Source organism: Lontra canadensis, unplaced genomic scaffold (genome assembly GCF_010015895.1).
Source record: "Lontra canadensis isolate GAN:19392208 unplaced genomic scaffold, GSC_riverotter_1.0 scaffold3, whole genome shotgun sequence".
NCBI lineage: Eukaryota > Metazoa > Chordata > Mammalia > Carnivora > Mustelidae > Lontra > Lontra canadensis.
The window spans coordinates 32,444,095-32,467,986 of NW_022630997.1; the positions used below are offsets into that span (position 1 = coordinate 32,444,095).

General features: G+C 47.8%; 1 protein-coding gene across 4 annotated transcripts in view; it reads left to right on the top strand.

Annotated features, from left to right (window-relative positions):
* Positions 1 to 23,892, top strand: part of GRID1 (glutamate ionotropic receptor delta type subunit 1) — a 680,604-nt gene that overhangs the window by 415,955 nt on the left and 240,757 nt on the right. For all 4 annotated transcript variants that reach the window (XM_032838417.1, XM_032838432.1, XM_032838424.1 and 1 more), the window contains exon 5: positions 14,000 to 14,053. In XM_032838417.1, coding sequence (XP_032694308.1) covers positions 14,000 to 14,053 — 54 coding nt within the window. The remainder of the gene's footprint in view (positions 1 to 13,999; positions 14,054 to 23,892) is intronic.

The window sequence follows — 23,892 nt, forward strand, 5'->3', positions numbered from 1 at the left end:
GTCATGTCAGATTTCTTTTTGTCCTTCACACTTCACTCAGTTTCCAGCGGATGACCATATCCTATTAATGTTTTCCTTCTAAATATTTCATACTCCATCCTGTCCTCTCCAACCTGGTGACCTCACTCTGTTCTGGCCCTCACTGCCACTTTTCTGGACCACTGGAACTGCTTCCTGGCTGATTCCCTGCATTTCTTGTGCTTGTGACCTTCTCCTCCATGTGGCCAGTCTGTCCCATCTGGAATCCAGATGGACCAGATCCTTCCCATCTGCACGTCCTCTCCTGGGCCTCTGAGGCCTGGACTACCATTTACCCCATGCTGTTCTGTTGCCACCTTAGTGTCCTGTGAAATATCCATGTGTTCCTTGAATGAAGAAATTTATTGTTCTGCTGAGATAGGTTTAATAAACATAGGTTTGATAAACATCAGCCAAGTTTGATGATTTTCTGTGATAGCAGAACTTTTCTGTTAGTGTGCTTTGTGGTTCTTCAAGGTGGGGATATACATGCATTGTATCTCAAACTTTCTGACCACAGTTTGTTTGTTTGTTTGATCTCAGGAGAACCTTTAGCATCCCCTGTATTAGTTTGCTAGGAATGCTCTAAGAAAGTACCATGGACTGGGGGTTTTAACCACAGAAATGTATCGTTTCATGGTTTTGGGGTCCAGACGTCCAAGATCAAGGTGTCGGCAGGTTTGGTTTCTTTTGAGGCCTCTCTTCCTGCTTTGTAGATGGCTGCCATCCCATTGTGTCCTCACATGGCCTTTTCTCTAGGTATCTCTTATCCCTGGTGTCTCTTACTCTTTTCTTTTAAGGACACCAGCCACATTTTATTAGGCCCACCCTAATGGCCTCATTTTAACTTAATCTCCACTTTAAATACCTTATCTCCAAAGACAGTTATATTCTGAGGTACTGGGGATTGGGACTTCAACATATGAATCTGGATGGACCACAGGGTAGCGTGCCACATTCCAACATTTCTATTCGTGTCCTCCGTGATTCTCCAGGGTGCAGTCAGTATACCTCAAACTTCCTGAGCATATATTTTTTTTTTCTTAAATTGGAGAATTCTTAGCAACTCCTAAGTCTCTTCTATCCCACACTACATAATCTGGGGGCTCCTGATTTACAAGATAAAAGCTCGGCTCCCTGGCGTAGGCCCTGTTGTTCAGGATCTGGCAGTATTTCAGGTCCTAGCTCATTCCTCATGCTATTGATCCTCTCACCTTTGGTTTTGAGCCACGGAATGACCAGTAGTGGGGATGCTTTGTGTGCAGATTCAACTCCAGCTGATAGGCACATAGGCCAGACAATGCCACATTGGCTTTGTCAATAGGCAATGGACACAGTAAAGCTTGACATGGTAGAGAAGGTGCTGGCAAGAATGTGTGCATGGTCTCAAGGGCTTCTCCACAGGGCCAGCCTGACCTCTAGAATGTGGGTCTGACCATACCCTTCCCTGTGAGGCAGGAAGAGTTCCAAAACTGTTCAGTCTCTGACTGACTGGATAGAATAGCGATCTGACAGGAAAGGATAGGGAGCACGGCTTTCAGGAGCTAGGCAAGTGGGTGATGGTTTTGTCAATACACTCAGGGAAGAAAATGAAGCTCTAATTGCAGACCATAGAGAAACATTGATTAGTAGAGGTCAGAGGAACAGATCCAGGATTCTTTACACAAATAATATTTTCTGTAGTACACTTTATCCATGAGCTAAGTCTTTGTGGCTAATTTTGAGTATAATTGATTTTAGGATCCAATCTTTATTCATAAGATGTGAAGATGTGACTCAGCCACCACTCCCTAACCTAATGCCCTTTCTTGCCTTCAGGCTTGCACATGCTGTCTCCTCAGACTGGAATGCTTGGCTGCCCCGCCACTGCCCACCCCCAACATGGGGACTTCCACTCTCCAGGAGGGAGTTGGTACGTGGCTCCTCGTTCACAGAACATTCCCTGATCACTGCAGGTTCTCCTTTTATCCTGTACAATATTCTCTCTGTGTGGAACTGTCTCTTTAAGTAGGCCAGAGTCACCTCAGGATAGGGCCCCAGACTTCCTTACTTCCTTGTCCAGATTGCTCATAGCACCTGGCATCTAGTAGGAAGCCAGGTCCACGGTTTTTCATTGGGCAGGTGGATCTTGCTATTGTCTCTCGCACCACTGGTCATGGATTTTCTTGAGGTTGACACCTGCTTCTTTGACTTTTTAAATCCATGATACCCTGAAGTGGATGGGTCCAAGAAGCCTGTTTTTCTCCTCTGGGCCTCCCTCCTGCCTTGCTGTTTCTCTAGATTAGGCTAATTCCTCAAGAAGCCTATGGGGCGATGTCCCTTTCTAGCTTGAGGCCTCTAGTCCTTCCCCTGAGCCCAGACCAACACTAGTTGGCACTTGGCCTTCCCCCTGGCCTATGGCCAACCTGGTCCTAGGGAGTACAGAGTCAAGAAGCATCAAGTCTATACTGAATGACCACAGGGGAGGGCCTGAGACCATCACGAGCTCCCCATTCTCTGGATCTGTTGGGACAGGTAGCTACTGCAGAAGTGTTCTGTCTCCTTCCATTGTTAGTTAGGCTGGACTTCTGGGTTCTCAGTTCAGACAGAGATGATGTTGTTTGTCTGTGAACCCAAAGAGCTGGGTTGTCAGTCATTTCCTGGTTTGCTTTCCTCTTCTTTTCAAGGGGATCAGAAAGGGTCATTTTTAGGATTTGTTTCAAGAAATAGTGCCACTATCAATAGAGAATTTACATTTTGGAATAAGCACCTGGGAGGCCATCTGGAAAATCTGGTCACGAAAGCTAGAAAGACGAGTGTGAATCTGAGGTAGGAATTTGAGAGAGATATGATAATGGCTGTCCTAGGCATTTTGTGTTTGTTGATTCATTGATGTTTTTCTTTATTTATGCCCCACATCCCCCTACAAAGGTGTATGAAGTGGAACGTGTGTGTATGTATATATATATGTGTGTGTATACACATGCACACACAGATGGAAGTTTTGGGGAAGTTCAAGGCTTAACATTGCCCTGGGGGCCAGAAAGGGCCTCCTGTCTTCATGTCTGTCACCAAGATCATCAAAGTAGATGAAACTAGTGTGATGCTTCTGACCTACAGCTCTAAGACAAGTGTAGGACATGGTTATGGTGAGTTTTCTCACTGCATTTTCTACTCCAGATACTGAGCCTAGAAGCCCTGTGCTCCGAGTTTTCTCTTCAAGCAATGCCATTCCATGCGTAGGGCCTTTCCAATGGCTTTGTGCTGGTCGTGGGAGTGGAGGGTGGGACAGGTCAGCCACACCCCTGCAGACAAAGTGTATTTATTTGGCTTCTTTGTCAAATGTAGACTTGTAGCCACTGAATGTAGAGTTATGTGACTTGAACTTGATTGTTGGGCCCAGAGGAGTTTGGGCAAAAATGACCGTCTTGGCCATGCCCAGGTCTGGGACCCAATAGCACAGATGCATTGTACTTGGAGAGAAGCTGTCTCAAAGCTGGTATAACAGTTTATATTGTGGATTCTAAAGATTATAGATCCTCCCCTTTTTCTTTTCACTGAATTTGCAATACCTTCTCCTTCCTCCCCAGGACCTCACAGTACCACCCATGGCCTCTCTGAATCACTTTAAACGGGGCTAGAGTGTTGAGATAGGCTTCATGCCCCCTTTCCTGTACAGAGCACCTCCCTGACTTTCCCATGTCACAAATCAGGGACTTGTTTCCTGACAATTGGCAAGCCAGAGAACTCCTCCCCAGCACCCTGAGGAAGAAGCAGCTCTTGTCTCCAGAACTGAAAAGAAGATATTTTTCTTTCTATTCCATTCTCCAAAAAGTCAGGCTCATAAAAAAGAATACAAATTACACCCAGCAGCTCTTATCAGCTTGGTAAAGAATTGCTACTTTCAACTTTATTGCCTTAAAAAGAATTCAAACGCTTCCATCTTTTAAAAACAATTTAGGTTGAGAAAAGGAATTAGATCCGTGTGCAGAAGCCGCTTGCCTGGCAGGATTTGAAGGGGTCACGGCATTAACCTTGAACGCTGATGCTTTAAATGAGTAGCCCGGGCAGTGTAAATGTTCTCCTGGTGGATATGTGCTGTGGGTCTGGTCTCTGGGGCTGACAGCCACACGAGGGGGCAGTCTGGTGGGGCCTTATGTGACCCAGCAGCCCTGGGAGGGAGTTTTCTGCCCCATGCCTTCCCTTCCTTCCACAGCCTCTGATGCTGTGGGTCCCCGGAGCCAGTCTTTGGATGCAGGCAGTGCTGTCTCAGATTCTAGCATGAACATCCAAATACTCATGGGAGGGAGAAGAAAACATTTTTAATCAGTTTTGGACTTTGCTTTGCTTATATCTGAAAATCACTTGAAGCTGGAGCAGAATAGCAGATTGTATGAGAAATGGTTCAGCACAGCCACCTGCCACCCAAGAGCTGTGTCCCTTGGCCTCTGGGGGACTGTGTCATGAGATTATGCACAACCCGCTGCAGAGGCTGGTGGCTGTTCTCTCCAAACTGGAGCGTAAATAAGCTCAGAAATGATTTGTTCTATTGTGCATCTCGGTTCTTGAAAGGAATGGTGCCGTAGTGTCCACGCAGCCAATGGCAGGAACACCTTTCTTTTGCATGACACAAGATCTGATAGAAAACCTTCTCCTGTCGCCTCCAGGCAGGACAAAGCCTGGGCATCTGTGAGAGTGGGTAGAACACAGAGGGCCTTACTGGGCGTCCGTGTCCTCCAGATGGCAGGGAAATTATGGACCACTTATTAAAATCCGAGTATCCATCATTTGCTACTCATCGGCAACGCCTGGCTTTACTTCTCCAAGTTGCCCTTATTAAACAGGTCGTGCCTGTGAGCAGACTCCATTTCATTTTTCTGCTGATATTAACGTTTCCTCGTAAATTGTCCACATGTAGCATATTCTCACTTTTTATCACAGTAAATTGCACTTCCAGCACAGCCCTGGAACCTGTCTCTATTTCATGTGAAGGGTCCACAAATGATCTGTAATGAATCTTCATCCCCGGAGGCTGTGGGCTAGCACTCCGCACAGAGTGGGAAGGCAGCTGGAAAGAGCTGTTTATCTCAGACTTGATCAACAGTGAGGACCCAGGCCAGGGAGGTCTAATGATTGACTAAAAATTGTTCAGTTCTATCAGATTTTTACATGTGTCTAGTCAATTATGCACGCTTTTTTTTTTTCCACTAACAATGTAATAGTTTGTCTGAGATCAAAGGCAGTGTAAGAAAAAAAAAACGAAAACCGCCTAACGATGTATACCCTCTCACCAGTGTTACGGTAATATCTTTAAAATGCCGCTGATTGACCAGACTAGTCCGGAACTTACTGTGTTGTTAAGCAGAATATATGGGAGCTTGCCTCAGGAGTTCAGCACAAATGAAGACACAATTATATCCCCATAGCAAGGCTCTGAAATTTGATCATGTTTCCATCAACTTCCAAAGGTCACGATGTCTTGCGTTTATCCACCTTTCAAGTTCACTTTGTTTCATTTCACCTTCTTTCAGATGTGTCGAAAAAGGGTGCTATTTTCCAATACAGGCAGTACTTTTCACAGCACAGTGTTAACCAGAAATCAAGTGCGTATCCAGACTGTGCAAAACAAGGACACAGGCCCCGTGTGCATGGGTTTCTGTGAAGGCAGTACCAAGGGAAGAGAAAAGGAAGAGTAACTTGCATGTCAGTATCCCCTCTGGCTATTTGGGGCTTCCTTTTTATGCCCCTGGCCTTTGTCATTCTCAGCCTCAGGGAAATATGCAGAAGTGTGGGCCCACCCATTCATTGGTTCCATAGACATCTTTCAGAGCTCCTTGTCTGCTCATTGTCTGCCAGATGCTGTGTGGGGATGGGTATCTAGACCAGGCCTTAGGCCTTAGTGAGGGCTCCTCCCCACAGCTAACTAGAGAACCACCTGATCCCGGGGTTTGGAGGGGTGTGGTGGGATGGGGTGGCAGGAAACTACAGACTCTGGGACCGAACTTCGCAGAAATCCCTGTGTATTCCCAGATGTTCTATTCAGGCTTCCTCACTCTCTGCATTGTCTCCCAGCTTGGCTCTTGCATTTGCGTGAAACATCCCCAGAAGTGACTGGAATGGGTTTGTTTTCACGTTGGCATGACACACACTAGAGGGGCTGGTCATGTTCCTCGGTGACACTGACTTGCAGGGAGCCTTTGGGCAGGTCTCCCCATCTGGCTGCTCAGATCAGAAGCCTCTTTCAGCAGCTCGTCGTGAGGACTCACTGTGTGCAGGGCTTCCCTCAGGGTCTGGGGAGAGGAGGTGTTCAGAAAGTTCAGCAATTGCTCCCAGTCTACAGATGGTCCTTCCCTCCAGCCTTTTCTAGCCAGCACCTTCCCTGAACTCACAACAGCAGGCTCTGATTCCCCTCGGGAAAGGCCCTCTTAGTGTCCCCCAGAGCTGTGTTTGGAAGCGACACAGGCTGCGTTCTGCCACACTTTCTTCCCCAGATGGCCTTGTGTGGCTGGGCGCCATTACGCCGTCTCCGCCATCCTCCAGCAGCCAACCTGCCCACCAATACACACATGCTAAGTGTCATGTCCGTGTGCTCATGGGACTGTGGTTCCTGCTCCCACTGCTCCAAGTGGCCAGGGCCCTTGGCTTCAAGGAAAACTCCAGGAGAGTGGGGGTGAGGTGGGAACGCATAACACATGCTTAGTCACAAGGGGCTGTTTCTTGGGAAGGGCGTGGGATAAGAAATAGGAAAGGAAAACCACATACAGGTCAAGATTCCTTGGTGGGACCTAGGAGTGGGGATGGGCCCGTAGTAGGAGCCACCAACTTGGGGAGAACATTAAGGCATTTTCCAGTGAGAACAAAGAGGTGGGGCTAAGGTAAACAGGAGAAGGAGCTGGGCCAGAATTTCAGGCGCTTTTCTCAGGGAGGCAGGCCTCTTGGAAGCCCAGAGTGACCAGACATAGTTCAGTGATGGCTGTCCTTTATGGGTTTCCTTGTGGTTCTGTGCTATCGCTTCTGAACGTGGGGGACTGAGCATGGCAGCTGCTTTGCTGATTTCCTTGTAAACGGGCTCCTCGATCACCCATGACCTTGTGGCCAGTGACTCCCCTTCTTTGCAGTTCCGGGGCACCACACTCCCTCACTCTCCAGAGGCGTGACAAGTACAGAGAGAATTGTTCCTAAATAGCATGCTGTTGCAAAGGCTGTGGTGGGTCTTTAAAGTTAGCGTGCTACCCATCCTTGGGAAAATGCCAGCTCTGCGCTCCATGGGGGGAATGCTCTGAAATGTTACAAGTTGGGATTTTAAAAAGATGCTAATTGTCAACAAGTTTTCATTATCTCAGGCTCCAAGTGTTGGGGGGTGCCCAGAGAAGTGGCCAACAATTAACACATACATAAATAATCGGTGGCATTTGCACTTTGTGGAATAAATCCTCAGCAATGCCGCTGGAAGGCTTCCATGTGGAGGTTTTTTTCCACTCCATTTGTGATTCCTTTAGGCCAAGATAAAGTGAAACGGGCTCATGCTTAAGAAATGCAAGTGGCATAATGGTCTCAGGCTGATGAGTACAAGTTCACCTGGAGAAGGAAGGCATTGTTGCTCGTCACAGCATTTTCTCCGCTATGAGAAAAGAGATCATTTTGTCCCTATTGTCAGGGTCCGGGCCAGGCCGGAAGGCTTGTGTGCTTGCCCTGACAGCTGGTGAGGCCTTTTGAGGATCAGCATGACCGAGAGAAAAGAACTCAAGCTTTGGAGACAAGTTCAAATCCAGCTCCTGCCGAGTACTAGCGGAGGGCCCTGGGTGAGCTGTGAGGCCGGATCTAGGTCCTGGTTACCCGTCCATGGGATGGGAATGAGAATGCTGCCTGAGTCAGGAGGCTGTGTGAGGAAAGGGAGGTGTGTGTGTTTTGGAGTGGGGGAAATGGAGTATTGAAGTATCTGGAGGGGTGCTTGACCAAAGGAGATGGCTCAGACTCGGTCCTGGGTGAATGGCTTAGAACAGAGGCCGGAGGACTTCCTGCAGCTGCTAAGAACAACTGTCTTCTTGGCCTCTTTTTAGGCATTTGGATATCAGAGCTGATCTCCACCTCCATATGGCCAAGGGGACTCTCCCGTCCTGTCCAGGCGAGCCACCCTGCATCTACCATTCCCATCAGCACCAGGGGCTGCTTTCTGTCTAGAGCTTTGGGGAGCTAGGAGCTGGGCTTCGGTCTGCACCTACTTCTCTATGGAAGCTGTGGAATCAGGGTGGCTGAGGAGCCAGGACAGGATCCAAATGTCCCCTGGCCCCCAGGGGCCCTGCAGGAGGGCATGTTAGTGTCCTATGTCACTTATATTCCAGCTTTGTGATGCACTTGGCCATGGGAAAACTGCAACTGGCCTGTGGTTCAGACAGGGGCTGCTGCTCCTGCAGAAGGGGACGTATTCCCTTCCCCAGATTTGGGAAGGACAGCTGCCTTGCACTTCCTTAACCGATGTCTTGCTGTGACAGTGTGTGCTGGTGTATGGGTGTCAGACAAGTGTAGAAGCCTAGCTCTGCCTCTGGAAGGGATGCCCTCACCACTGGCAACCTGTGTCCACCATCCCAGCCCTTTCTATGGGTTGCTTGGCACAGTAAGCTCCTTGGGTCTCCTATTGAAAGGGGGCTCAAACAGGAGTCAGCTGAACCTTTGGAAGTTTCCACCTTCTCAGCTCTTCTTCTAAAGTTCTCTGTTGGCCAGTCTACTGATGGACACGAGAGCTGGGAAGTCAGTCACTGATGGTTTGGCAAAGCCTTGCAAGACTCACAGCAGCAACTTAACCAGGGCTGCCAGTTTGGGTCTACCGAGACGTGGATCCTGCCTCCTGTGGGGTCTAGGTAGAGAACCTGCAGTTGCTTAGGACTCTGTCACCTGTCACCACATTGTTTTGAGGATTGTTCCATGGCCATGGTGCCCAGTTCTGGTAGAGAAACCCAACTGCAGGAATGCAACCTCCCTACTTGCTGGAGGCGAGTGACTGGAGCCCACCCTGGCCAGAAGGCCAGCTGCACTACCTTCCCCACCCATGGAAGGGAGGGCCACCCTCTATTTGCCTGGTTAGCTCAGTGCTTCTCTGCTCATGCTGATAGTGCTACAAAGCAGACCTGCTGTAGTGCCAGTGTGAAGGGAGCCCCACATTGTGCTGCCTTGAAGGTCTGTGGACTCATGGCGGAGACAGCGCTCATCACTCTGGCCATGTTGTGTTTATTGTCAGTCGTCTTGGTACTGTGGGCTCCATGATGGCACGGACGAGGCTCCTGGCTCACACCTGCCTTCCAGAGAGTTAGGACAATAGCTGGTGTGAAGCAGGCAGTCTATTGAGTGAAGGATGGAGTGGATGAGATTATGTACGTCTACCCATTCAGGAAGCCACTGAATGATGAGCAGGCTGGAGACTTTTGAGGGGAAGGAATGGGAGGGACCTTCATGTTCATGGCTTATCTACAGTGAGCTCCTTTCCAGGCCAGGAGCCTCACACATAATTTCATTTAATTCCCATGATAACCCCAGGGTGGGAGGTATTTGTCTCAGGTTGGGTTCCCGGAAGCAGACTCTGAGCAAGGATTTGTGTGACAATGATTTATTAAGAAGTGTTCCCAGGGGAATTAAAGGAAAAAAGAAAAGGAAAGGCAGCAAGGGAGTGGGAATGTGGGACAGGGAAATGAAGGAAGCCAGAGTGGGTGTTCTCGCAAGTGACGCAGTTTGGGCGTTGGTCCCACGGAGAGTTTCTGGACCCGGCGGCGCTCACACGTGGAGCAGTCCCCATCTGGGAACGGGGCAGCTGGGATCTGTATATGTGATGCTCTCAGTCCTCCATTGGGGTGTAAATTCCCAGGCAGCATGAGAGCTGTGCAGGATTCCAGCAGCCGGAGCCACGGGTGCCTGCCGCTGGGCGTGAGCACACACAGGGAGCCAGTGTGCTCAGAAGCCCTAATGGAATTTGGGGGGAACATGGGCAGAGCATCGAGAGCCCTGTTGGCATTGGAACGCCTTAACAGGAGTGGAGCTGCCGCTCAGGGAGGTGGAGTAGCTCACCCAGGAGCCCAGGGCTAAGCTGTGCCAGAACTAGGATTTGAACACGTTTTGCCTGCCTGCTTCCCCCTGACCCCACTGGCTCTGCCATGGAAGAGAGGGCTTGGCCGCACCTGCCGCAGACATGGCTGGGGAGGAAGATGGAAGGATGGCACTTAGATGGGGAATTAGAGGTGCTGGGAGGGACACTGCCCACTGGGCTGTGAGCATTTAGGGCTCTTCCCATGGAGCTGGCAGCTCTCCAGTAACTAGTTGGGGGGTGGGGGTTGGAGAGAGGTGTTCCTTCTAAATCTGCAGTAGCTTCTCCTTTCTATCTAGCCCAGCTTCTGTGTAAATTGCATCCTTTGGAAAAGGCTGCAGCCAAGCGCTATTTATCTCTGTGTGGGGGGAAAAGAGGCTTAACAAATTAACGGAGCTTAATTGGTGAGGAAAGTAGGACAAGAAAGTTGGCCAGTTGTCACTTTGGGGTTTTCTGATCAATTCTCTCCATCAGTATCTTTCATGCGTGCGTCTGAGACCAGGTGGGACAACTCCTGAGAGGAGCCAGGGTCCCAGCTGTTCCCTGGGACTTCCCGACAACTGTGTCATGTCCTCTGCACGGTGGGCTTCTTTGGGTAACAGAGGACTGTTCACCCGCACAGGTGCATCTCTACCTTCAGATTTTCAGAACTAAATGTTCTGGAGCAGGGCTCCCAGCTGTGGAAGCCAAGAGTCAGGGTGGGATCTCTGAAATAACACAGGACCTCAGGCAGATTGCTATTCCTGGTGCACCGGGACCCCAAGGAGTGGAGCCTCAAGGTCTGCATTTTTAAAAGGCCCCTAGGAGGTTCCTACATGTGGCCAGACTTTCCAATCAATGCTTCAGAACAGCCGTGCTCAGGGAGTCTTGCCCCTCACCCATGGTCAGCCTTCCTGCTGATACTTAAGTCCTTTCAGGGACATGCTGTTCACCTTCCACTCGGGCACATCCTCTCCATGAGACCTTACTGCTCCTGAAGCAGCCCGTTCCATCTTGAACCACTCGGAAAGTCAGAAAGTTCTCTCTTCTGTCGAGCTGATACCTCCCTCCCTGGTTCCTGGAGACCTTGGTCCTAAACCAACTCTGAGAGCCCGCGAAGAGCAGCTTCATTCTCTCTCGAACACAACAGTGCTTCATGTGCCTTGAGGTGCCTGTGCTTTCCCGGCCGCACTCCATGACCAAATCCTGTCTGCAGTGTCCCATGTTGAGTGCGGTGGCCCAGTAGTCAGTGCCCAGCCCCTGCCTTTCCAGGGCTCCTTACTCGGCAGTGTGGCTTCCAAGTCTCATCTCCCCAGATGCCCTATTTTTCCTGGAAACCAAGGGCTTTGAGCTCAGCTTTGTTAAGCCGCCTCTCTTTAGAATCAGTTCAGTGTTGTAGCTTTCTGAGATATAATGACACACTCCCAGCGCTATGTCCTATACTGATCTGTTGAGCGTGTTGCTGGTGTCCTCCATGTGAGCATTAAGGGAATGCTGAGGTGTTGCCAATGGAGGCAAGCCAGAGCCCAGGAGAGTGCTGCAGCATATTCCCAGAGCACCCTGTGTCCACGCCTCCCTCCCACACCCCTCCCCAGGGCTCTGGGCTTCTGAAGACATTCCTGAAGGTCTGTGTGGGGAGGCTTTGGGCTGGGTGGCTGGGACTGCACCTGGAGGTGCTCTCTCTTTCCCTCATCTGAGGGTCTGAGGCACCTCAGAAGGCAGCTGGCCCAGAAGTCCTCACAGCTTCTGGGGAAGGGGGGCTGGTATATAGAGTGAGTAGAATGGGGAGAAAGCATCTTCAGGACATGGTTCCACAGGGGCTTGGCATCTCGGGAGCTCCTTTCTTCCACGTACAGGAGAGAGAACACTTGGAGCCTTCTTCCTGGGTTAGGGGATGGAGCAGCCTAGGCATTCTTAGACATAATTCATTTATCCTGAGGAAGAGAGTGTTTCGAGGGGGCATGGCTCGTGAGGAGGAGCACTTGTGTGGCTAGAGAAGATTTTCAGGATCCAAGCATGTAGGTGAGTCAGTGAATAAGGGTGGAACCTGCAAAGCTTGGGGATGACCACTTCCTGCCTCTGCTTTGTGGGAAAGGCTTGGGACTGGGATGGATGCCATTCCATTTTCTGTATTTACTGCTTCTTGAGATTGAGGACTGAAGATATTGGCAGGAGAGAGGAAGTAAGCATTATCTAATTTTTTATAGCTGAACAGAGACTGGAGTGGCTAAAAGACAGCCAGTGAAGGGAGTCCCCTTCCAGCCCAGTCTAGACTCCCCTCCTCATCTGTCTTCATAGGGGCCAGCACCCTCTCACTTCTGGAGAAGGAGAATTCATGTCCTCCCCCACAGCTGGCCCAGAAAGACTCCTCTTCCACCTCGGTGTCATGTGGGAGCTATCTGTGAAGGACTGGGCTGCTGGAGCTGGCTGGGGCACTCCCACGGGCTCTCTTTCCACATGCTTGCTGTCTTGGTCAGCAGACTGATTTATTCTCCATGTAGATGAAGTCCTAACAGAACCCCCGTGCACGGGCAGTGCAATGGTCTAGCTCCCACACGTGGCTGGGTCGCTGGTACAGGCAGCGACCTGTACCCCTCTGTGCCTCATGGTTAAGAAAAATGAGTCATATCTCTGTGTACTGATGAGGAAAGATAGTCTTGATACACTGATAAGTAAAAAAATGACAGATGCAACCTGATGTGTAGGTCACGATTCCAGTTTAATAGAAGCACGTGCCTGATAGGTGTATGTAGATATGTACCACAGCCTTCTAGAAAGGGATACCTCGGACAACCTCTGGAGGATGAATGCAAAGGGATAAATGGGGCATTTTCACCAATTTAGCATGTTTAAAAAAATGGGGCAGGGTTATGGGATGATTTTAAACATTTTTTTCTATATTTTTGCAAATAAAAAAAGTAATAAAAGTTACATCACAAAAGTACACCCACGCAAAGAGGACAAAAATCTGATAGCTCTTTCCAGGTTCCTAGATGACTTGGCACAATGCCTGGTACTCAGCAAGTCCTTGACACATGCTAACTGGGAGAATTCTTACGGGACATGCTTGACAATGACCGGTTCCTTCTCTCCTTTCAATCTGTTGGATTTCCAAATAAAGGAGGGTAAAAGCACCCATAAAATACCTGAGAAACCATAAAAAGTGGGGTCCTATCTGCCTTGCCCTCTTACGCTTCCTTCGTGTGTTCAACATCAGTATTCATTCGCATATTGAACACTATGTGCTGGTTATGGTATAAGGTTCTGGGACAGAACTGTGACCACCCAAGATGCGGAGACCCCAACTTGGTGAAAGAGATCGGTGATACGAAATAGATAAGCTGCTAACTATTCACACACCGAAATTGGAAGTGCGATCAATAAATAGAACAAAGTGCTAGAAGAGAGAATGATTGGGGGGGGGGTGTCACCAACCAGAGACAAGAAAGAGTCAGTTCTATGGGTCTTTTGTGGTTCTTTAGAACTAAAGGCAGCTCTGGGCCCCAGCAGAGGCACCTCTGAGTCCCAGGTGTCGTTCAACATGGCTGGATGAGCTGCCATACACCCCTCGTTCCAGATTCCTGATATTCTAGCCTCTGGCAGTCATGAGAATCATCCCCCAGCTCCCCCCCTAGAAAGGTGCTCTCCAGGAGAGGGGAGGAATGCCCCAACCTGTGGTGGCCTTGGGATGCCTGCAGGAACCAGAGCTTCCGACATGCCCAGGGCTGGTGCACAAGAGCTTGGAAGAACAGCAGGAAATCAGATGTCTGTGTTCAAATGATGCATCTTGTAACTAAGGCAGCCAGAGCTGACCCCAGGGGATAGCATGTTTTGCAAAGAAAAAAATCTCCAAGAGCAATGTTTATCAAACCCCGTCTCGGCAATCATCCTGCATGTCTGCCAGCTTCTGGCTTGCTTCTGTTCATGTTTGTTTTCTTTTTCTCTCTGCAGGCCGTGGAGACCAACCTGGCTTCCAAGGACAGCCACTGGGTCTTTGTGAATGAGGTAAGAACCCCAGAAGGCCGAGGGGCACAGTCTGCACTGAGCCCCCGTCCCCTTGGGAAAGCTCAGAGGGATGCTGTGGGGCCCAGTTCTGCCCTGGGGTGCTGGAGTGAATTCCAGGGCTCCACTATAGGACTCAGGGGTTCAGAGAGTTGGATGTGAGCTGCTGAGATGCTTACCTGGAGCAGGTGGGAACCAGAGAAGGAGTCGAGACTGGAGTAGATGAAGAAGGCAGAAGCCGAAGGGCAATGGCTTCAGGCATGGGGTGTGCCGAGTGAGGGAAGGCAGCTGGTCAGGGATCAGGGACTGGCGCAATTAGGGCAGGTTAGAAAATGGGGCTCAGAGGGGGTGGGGCAGAGGAATGAGGAGGGGAAGGAGGAAGCTGAATTTCATGCAAGAGGTTGCAGGTGTGTGTGTTACCTGGGTGAGTGTGGGTGTGCATAAGAGTGCATGCGTGTGAGAGTGTGTGAGAACGTGTGTGTCAGCCTGTGTGTGAGCATGTATACAGACATGCGCGTGAGTGTGTCTGTGCATGGACACACCTGTGTGCAGCTGGAGGGAGCAGGAATCTGTATAGCCATTTAAAGGAGGTAAATGGAAAGCGTCTTCCGTGACAGGCCATCCCACTGCTTTGGGCCCTGGGAGTAAGGGGAGCACCGATAGTTCACTGTGGCCTGGTCTGCTCTTCATCAGTGCCCCGTGACTGGCCCTGGCCTCCTCCACACTATGGACATGACATGCGAGTGGTCTGTGACCACCCACCCTGGCTCTCCTCAAGAACCCCCTGTGCCCACATGCCCATTTGGGAAACACCACCAGGGAAGCCTGTGTGACCCCAGCGTGCTGTTAACAGAGCTGATTCTAGAAGGTAGCTCCTGTTGCCCCTTTCAGCAGGCCTTGGGCCCCTGCTGCTCCTAAATTAACTGATCAATTTCTAATGGGCTCATTCGAGAAGATGCAAAGTTTATTATGTAGGCAATTTTTTCTTTTATGATGTGTGTTTCTTCATTAGCTCAGTGTTCTATGGTTGAAAGAGTTCTGGGTGGCTTGTTTTAATAATTTTGCAGGTAGTATCAGATAGTAACTCTTGCAAGGCCTACTTTTCATGGCTTTTCTCCATAAATTCACATCTTATTAGCAATTCAAGCCAGGCCAGTTGGAGACATGCATGGTAACTGTCCATTTACCTCGGGTTGTGGATAGTTGTGCTCCTAATGAGGAGGGACATGGTGGCCACCGATCTATTCTTCAGAGCCCGGTGGAGTGCTCCTGGCTCCTGGGGAAGTTCTGATCCTCTGGGCTTCACCAGCTTCTCTCCAGGTTTCTCAAAGTCTGGGTTCCTTTGTCCCAGAGAAGGGAGCGTTCCATGTGCCTCTTGGGGCAAACGTCTGGTACTGGCTGCAGTTTTATGGTGACTCCTCCAAACCGGAGATCCAGTGTTTCTCTGTTGCCAGTCTTCAGAAAGGGCTCTACTTTTATGTTTCTAACTTGCATTTTTTTCCTTCCCTACATCTGACCCTCCCCAGGGCCCTCTGTCCCTCCTGATTCCTTCTTCAGGGCTGGGGGTAACTTAGGCATGGCTTGTGATGATATGCCCACAAAGGCATTGCTGGGGCAGCTGGACCCCGGGAAGGGTTACCAGGAAGGGTCAGGTGTGGACACGGATGTCAACCACACTGGAACAGCCTCACCCAAGAGGATTGCTATGTGCCTCCCTTGGCTACGTATGTCCTCCTCCAGAAGTGACCTCCTCTGTTCTCAGCTTCCTTTTCTATGGGGAGGCTCTTCCTCTTGAAAGTGAACGATAGCGCCTACTCTATCTTGATCACCCATTATGTGCCAGGCACTTGTCAGGGCATTTTATGTTTGTCCTCAACGACAACCCTGTATAACAGTTGTTATCATCCCCATTTTACGGAAGGGAAAGGATAGGCTCAAGAGGTTAAATCATTTTCCCGAGGTCATACAATTATTCTTTGGTGCATTTGGGACTCTGTAGGAAGACTATCTGACTCCAAAGCCCTTTCTGCCAAAGGACGTCATCATGCACGAGGCCCTGACCGAGATCCTTAACTTGTGTTTGGGGTCTGATTCTATAAGACCAGCAGGTAGGGCTCAGGTATGCCACTGATGAAGACACTCCTGGCATTCTTGTCAGCTTATGGACATTCTTGAAGTTTATGATCTGAAGGTTGGTTCCCCCTATAAAGCTTGGACCCTTGGACCCCAGTGTGGTCTCTAGTTAATGACCAAGATGTTCTCTTAATTGCATGTAGACGTATCGTCAGGATACAGCCATATTCAGAACTTCCCTCTCCTGTTACAGTCTAGCCCTACTGGAAACAAGATTCCTGTTATTCTCATGACAGTCGATAGTCGTATCATTCTGGGCTCTTTCTAAATACAGAGTCATGGACAAATTTTCCCAGTTGCTTTTCTGTTTGTCATACATGATAGGTAAAATAAGGTGGAAAGAAGAGAACTAGGGGAAGTCCTTTGTGGTTCCAACATGGTCTCCAGAATTCAGAACCTCTCCTGGGGCCCCATCTTCTCATTTCTTGAGCTGCTCCCACTTCTCTGGAGGAAGTTCAGTTTGTCTGCCAGGGTCGGGTTTGTGTCTCTTGGTTCCACATCTTTCCCCGGGAAGGCCTGCCCTGTGGTCCCCAGCTCTGCTCCAGCTTCTCTCATTCCTCATAAACTCTGTCCTCCAGTTTCTCCCTCTGTATCTGACTTGCTTAGTGTGTTTTCCTGTATTCAAGATAAACAGTCAATGGCACAGTCCTTTGTATTTTTGTTTTTATTTTTTTCCTTAACGGGGTGGTTTTCTTAATATATCTACCCCTTCACTGGTGAATATTGGTGTTGTATGTTTGAGGTCTGTTTCATTTGGAGAGTGGGTAACTGGATGCAGAGAAAGGCTTGTGAGTATATGAGCCTCACTGACAGTGTCTAGTTTCTGCAGGTCTCTGGGTTTGACTGTGGGGATACTGGCAAGCAGATGTGCTTTTGGGTATAAACTATATTTTTATTGATCGGTTGAATTATATGTTAGCTTGGAGGAGGGTAGGGATTTGAAAGAACCGTGGAAAGCTAATCAAGGTGGCTACTAGGTCATGAGTCCCTTGAAGACATGGCCAGAATTCAGCTCGTCACCGAATTCCCAGTGCCCCACGCGAGGAGTATACTCTTAGAAAGCTTTGGTTGAAGGTAAGTCAATATACTTAGGGTAGAGCAAGTTCCTTTGAAGAGCATTTCCAGGAGGCCTTCGAGGAAAGCCAAAGGCAACATTTAAACTGAAGGCTCAGGGATGGAGGGGACCACTCTGGGTCATTCATCAGAAGCTGCCAGTTGAGGAATAGTCAGACTTGACCGTGGATGAGCTAGCCAGTTTCTGGAACCTCTTCTTTTGCTGCTCTGGAGTACTTCCTCTCCATCTGGCTTTCAGCAGATCCCAGGTGAGCCAGTGCTTAGGACAGGTGTCCTCAATGCCAGGTGGAGTCAGGATGCAGAGGAGAATGGTCTCTCCATGAGGAGCTATCTCTTGGGAACCTTTTGGGGGAAATTCTTTTATGGAGTATATATACAAATTTCCACACTCTTCCAGAACTAAGCTTGATTGGGACTCTGGTGCTCTGTTTGTTGCTGAACAGCTCAGATTGTTAGACTGATTCTTCCAGACATGGGACCAAAGCATGTTTTGATGGAAATTGTTGCAGATGTTTAGAAAGTACCAACCACAGAAGCTCATACATAACCCTTGTGCTTAGGTTTCTCATTGAGTGAGGCTCTGAGCTGTGGTCTGTGGAAGAGACAGAGTTGGAAGGCCCCTCACACCCCTGTCCCATTTCTAGCAAATGTCAATGACCCCCACATCCCATGTTCATTCCAGACCTTGCCTCTGAGCTCCAGACCCAGAGATCCAGATGTAAAGTTTTTCCGACGAGATAAACACAACACCAGGCAAAGTGGGTGCAAGGCAAGATTTATTAAAGGCACTCTCTGGCAAAGTTTCAGGGCTCAGGAGAAGGGGAGCCAGGAAAGTTACGCCGGGAGGAGGTGGGCACCCTCAGGCGAGGTTCCGCGACTCTGGAAAGCAGAGTGGCGGAAGTCGCACCCAAGGCAGGGAGAAGGGGGCTTTTACAGGGCCTCGAGGGGAGTTCAGGGGTCTTTTGGCAAGTTTCCCTTATTTGGATATTTCGCCTACTCATCGGGGTCCCATTGGTCCACGGGAGCCTGGGGCGGAGGGGTTTTCAGATTCCTGCTTGGGTCTTTGTTATCCTGTCTGAGCCCAGGTTTTGTGGCGGGAACTTGCACCATCTTAAGTAGCCCTTTCTTTCTGCCAGCCCAACACCAGATGTCTTCTGGAGTCAGCTGCTTGGAAACCTCTTGACCACCTCTAGCTCAGTGTGTCTTCCTCTGAACTCATCAATGCCCCATATCCAGTTCTCACTCAGTGTTCCAGTCCCAGGAGACAGTGCCCCCTCCACATCTTCTGGTTGGCCCCCTATGCAGTGGAGAAAAACCAACGTCATGGGCCCTGCCTCAGAACCTGTCCAGGATGGCTCTGACCACACCTGTGCACCCTCATTTACGTCTTACCCTTCTTCTCACTCCTGTGGCTCATCCCTGCAAGTAGATGAGTGACTTATTTCCTATATTTATTTTCTTCTCCTGGCTCTAGATTTTGCTTTTTCCTGAATTGCTGATTGCCAAGGACTTACCTTTCCTGCGGGGGTCTGCTAAACCTCTCCTTTGCCAAATGGTCTTCCTGGATTTCCCCATTATTCATTCTCCTAACATTGTGCCCTCCTTGGCCCAGTTATGATATGTTGGGACTTTGGTACTTGTGCCTGATTTCCTGTGCAGCCTGTAAGTGTACCTCCTTTCCCTCAGGCTTCCTAGAGTTTCCAGCACGAGGGACTCACACACAGGCTCCTCCTGCTGCTGGTCTGCTTCCTGCTTCCTCACCTTCACTCTGCTTTTCTAACTGCCTGTGTGTGGGAGAAGAGCATTTATAACCATTCCAACCCTTTACAGACGCAGAAAGCCATCATCCTGCTCTGTGAGCTACAGTTGTCAGCACCCCCTTTCCCTGTGCTTGCGTGTCTCATGGGGTACAAGCTCTTCCTTTGAGGTGCTCCCCCCAGCCCCCGGTCCAGGCCATTAACCAATGACAGGGCAGCCAAGGAGAAAGGCAGAGGAAATGCTGGCCAGGTTCCTACAGCAGTCTCCAAATTGCATTTGGGAACGTATGTTCTGCTAATCTCTAGGTGCTTTGTGGAAAAAGGCTTCTGTGATCAAAGAGGGTGGCTAAGTTCAAGAAGAGTGAGAGACAGGTGTCTCCTGCAGGCCTCTTCAGTCTCAGAGGCAGGCCTTGCTTTCCAGGGTTGAGGCTGTGCACTCTGTCGGCTGCATATGCTTTTGTTCCAAACGCACTTGGGCTTTTTCTCTTGATGTGCTCCCCTCCGCTCTTGAATGGGTCATTGGAAGGCGGTGGAGTGTCAGGAGTTCATTCCTCCATGTGACTCATGACGTTGTTCAGGAGTCGACCCCAGAGCCCTCCCTGGTCTTAGTTTCTGCCCCCCCTTGTCATACAGAGCTGCCCTGAGTGTATCCTTAGAGATCACCGCCAGCACCTGACATGCGGGGGTCATCCCAGTGTCTGGACCTCTCCGGCCAGCCTTTGCCCAGAATGCCCTTGTGTTGGCCCTCGAACTTCAGCTCTCACCTTGTTGCTCTCACTGGTTTGCCACCAACACCTACTCCATGAGGACCCTCCAGGTGCAGACCTTGACCTGGCCCAGAGGGGATTTCCCTTAATGGTCCAGAGAATGAACGTCAGTCCAGACTTCCAAATCTTCCCTACCCTGCCCCCAACACACATTGAGTTAAAGCACATGAAAATGAGATTAGGCTACACACGAATAATGTGGGGGAAGGAAATGCTAATGCACTAATTGAAGAAAACAAGAAGAAAGACCATGATATGAATGCAGAATCAAATAGCTTTAAGAAATCTCTATTTGGGACACAGAGAGAGGTTGGGAAAAGATTTAATTTTTTTTCTTCCTTTCCTTTTGAAGACTCCGATTCTGTTTGGATATTAAGTCCCTGTACCATTTACTGTCTACAAATTTAATTTAGTAACACTCCAAACCAATTATGTTTGTTGTAATTGAGCTGATTGTTTGTCTCCTCAGCCCCACTGAGGAGCCCTGGAGGACAGGGACCACATCCCACCCACCTCTGTAGCCCCAGCTGGAAACCTGGAGCAGAGAGTAGGAGTCGCCATTTATCAGACATTGTAGTTCTGGCACTGTTTTTCCAGCATCACTCCCTTCATCTATTTTTTTTTTTTTTTACTTAAAAGCGTACAGCTTTATTGAGCTTTAATTCACATACAATAAATGCACATATTTAATGTGCAGTTGACGTTTGACATATGAGTGCGCCATAAACTGTGACCACAAGGAAGATAGTGAACATGTCCATGACTCAGAAAGTATTCTTCTGCCCCTTGGTAATCCCACCCGCAGTCCCATCATCTCCCACTCACCAGACAATTACTGATCTGTTCCCAGCGCTATAGATTATTTATATTTTCAAGAGTTTTACGTGTATGGAATCATACAGTATGTACTCTTTTTTTTCTGTTTTTCTGTGGCTATTTCCATCCAGGTAATTATTTTAAGATTCACCCATATTGCAGTGTATACCAGTAGTTCCTTTTCTTAATTGATGAAGGGTATCCAAATGTATGGATACATCACAATTTGAATATCTCTTTATTCATCAATGGACATTGGAGTTGTTCTAGATGTTTAGTGATTACAAATAAGGCTGTTATCAATGTCCACACATAGGCCTTTGTATGGACATTTACTTTCATTTTTCTTGGGTACATATTTACAAGTGGAATTGCTGGACAATGTGGTAGATGTACGTTTAACTTTTTAAGAAACTTTCAAGTTGGGTGAGAATTCCAATGGCTCCACATTGTGTTAAGTGTTTGGTTTGATCAGGTTTTTTATATTAGCCATTGGACTGGTATGTAATGGTTCCTCATTATCATTGTCATTTTAATTTCCCAAAGGACTCATGATGCCGAGCATCTTTTCTTGCATCTATTTGCCATCTATATCTGTATTTTTCTTAGTGTGGGGGTGGGGAGCTGAGATCATCGATTTGAGAACTTTTTCTTTAGTGCTATTAACTTCCCCTGAAGTGATTTAATGGCATCCCCCCAATTTTGTTATGTTGTGTTTTCACTGTTACTCAGTTTAAAGTATTTTCTGTATTATCTTTTGGTTTCCTCTTTGACCCATGGGTTGTTTCGAAGTATATTGTTTAGTTTCCGAATATTTGGGGATTTTTAAAGGCTCTTTCTCTTATTGATTTTTAATTCAGTTTCATTATTGCCAAAAAACATAGTTTCTATTACTGGCATCTTTTAAAATTTATTGAGTCTTACTTGATAGTCTAGTATATTGTCTTCGTGGATAAATGTTTTATGTGCACTTGAAAAAGATGTGTTATCTATTGTTGTGTGGAATGTTCTATAAATGTCAATTAGGCCAATTTAGTTGGTAGGGTTGTTTATGTCTTTTGTATCCTTGATATTTTTGTCTACTTGTTCTATCAATTATTGAGAGAGGAGTATCAAAATATTCAACTTTAATTGTGAATTTGCCTGTTTCTCCTTGCAGTTGTAGCTTAATATATTTTGAAGCTTTGTTACACTAGGTATAAATGTTTAGAATTTTATGTCCTGTTGATTAATTGATCTGTTATCATTACAAAATAACCTTCTTTATCCTTCTGCTCTGAAATGTTCTCCACTCTGAAATATAATTTGATGTTACGGCAGCTATTCCAGATTTATTTTGACTAGTGTTAGCCTAATATATTTTTTTCCATTCTTTTACTTTTAACCTACTTGTTTCTTTGTGTTTAAAATACAACATGTTTCTTGAAGGCCATTCATACTTGGATCTTGCTATTTTATCTGCTATAACACTCGGCCTTTTAATTGCAGTGCTTACATAATTTACATTTAATGTGAGTATTGCTATGATTAGTAGGTATGGTTTCTTCATCTGGAAGCCAAATGAAGAAACCATTTCTTCCTTCCTTCCTTTTTTCTTTTTTTTAAAGATTTCCTTATTTATTTGAGAAAGGGAAAAAGAGAAAGAGAGCATAAGCAAAAGGGGCAGAGAGAGAGGGAAAGAGAATCTTAAGCACTCTGCACTGAGCTTAGAGCCCAACGTGGGGCTCGATCTCATGACCCTGAGATCATGACCTGAGCTGAAATCAAGTCAGAGGCTTAACTGTCTGTGCCACCCAGGCACTCCTGAAGAAACCGTTTCTAAGTGGGGGGAGAGACCACTGATGTCAAGTGCTGCTGTCATGAGGATGTGATGCCATAGGGAGTTAAAGGTGGGATGGAGTTGGAGAACCAAGTCCCCAGGTACTTAACGTGTATTATTCCATTTTACAGATAAGGAAACGGGGGCTCAGAGAGATGGGTTGACTTTTCAATGTCACTTAGGAAGTGGCAGAGTCAGGATTTGAACTTAGGGGTGGGTGACTCCAAATTTAAGAAATATATACCCTCTGCCATGCTGCCTCTCCCTTACCTTTCCCCCTCATACTTAGCACTAACTAAACACTAAATGCATGGCTGCATGACTGTCACATGACAGTCACATTTGAATGTTTTCATCATTTGGAAGTGGTGGAAAGTCTTATTATAAAACTTTTATTATTTATTATTAGAGTACTTCCCTTTAGGTGATTTTACATATTAGCACCTTGTTTTCCTAGACCTTCTGTGGAAATGATGAAACTCTCCTACAAAAACCTGCAAGATTAAGCTAATCCATGTCCCATGAGTAGTATTTGAAGGGAACAAACCATATTTACTAGAAATGTACTTCTGCTCTCTACTCAGAGTGAATCTATTTTCCTTTCTCAGCCCAAAAGGAATCTGTGAAATTTAACACTTGTGGTGACAAATACATGAGGAAATTGTCATTGTGGGACATCCTTCTTTGGCCCTTTTCAAAGCCCCATGGGAAGGGTGCTTAAAGCTGCACTGATGGGTTTGGGACGGTATTAGAGAACAGCGACATACCATCATGTTTTAGATGAGTCACCATGGATACCTCTTTGACTCTGGACAAACTATTTTACTTCCTTCCTTGAACCTTATTTTCTTCATCTGCTCAATAGGGTTCCTGATAGCTTAAGACAGGTGTGCAGATTAAATGAGATAACTCACCCCAAGTGACCCATCACAGGGGTCTGGCCTATAGCAAGCACTCTTGAAAGAGAGTTCCTCTTAACAAATCACTACTGTCCTTTGGGAAAGTTCATCTTTGGAGTTTAATCAAGGAAATATGTACCAGGTCAGTGCATGACTTTATGAGGAGTGCCAGGGGATGGAGACATGGCTTGACTCATCATTGAGGTGAACCTGAGTTAAAATATTTCTAACTGTGTGTTTGGCTTGCTGGGGTCCTAGTTCTTCCTTTCAAACTCCTACACATCCTTTAAAACTCAGCCCAAATGATCCTCCCCTCACTTTGCAACACCTATGAATTGCTTCCATACCTTTCTTTATTCCAGACACCCCAAAGAACTCGGGCTGTGATTCTTCGGTGGTCCTTAGCTCTTCCCCTGTGTCCTGTCTCCCTACCAGAATCTGCAACTCTTGCCAATCTGTAATTCATTTCTCATGCATGTACCAAGTACCTGTGAGGCGCTGGGGATGCCCATACACCTTGGAGAGATATGCTTCTCACCTTCAGAGAATTTATGGTGTCATGGGGGAGAAAAGTGTG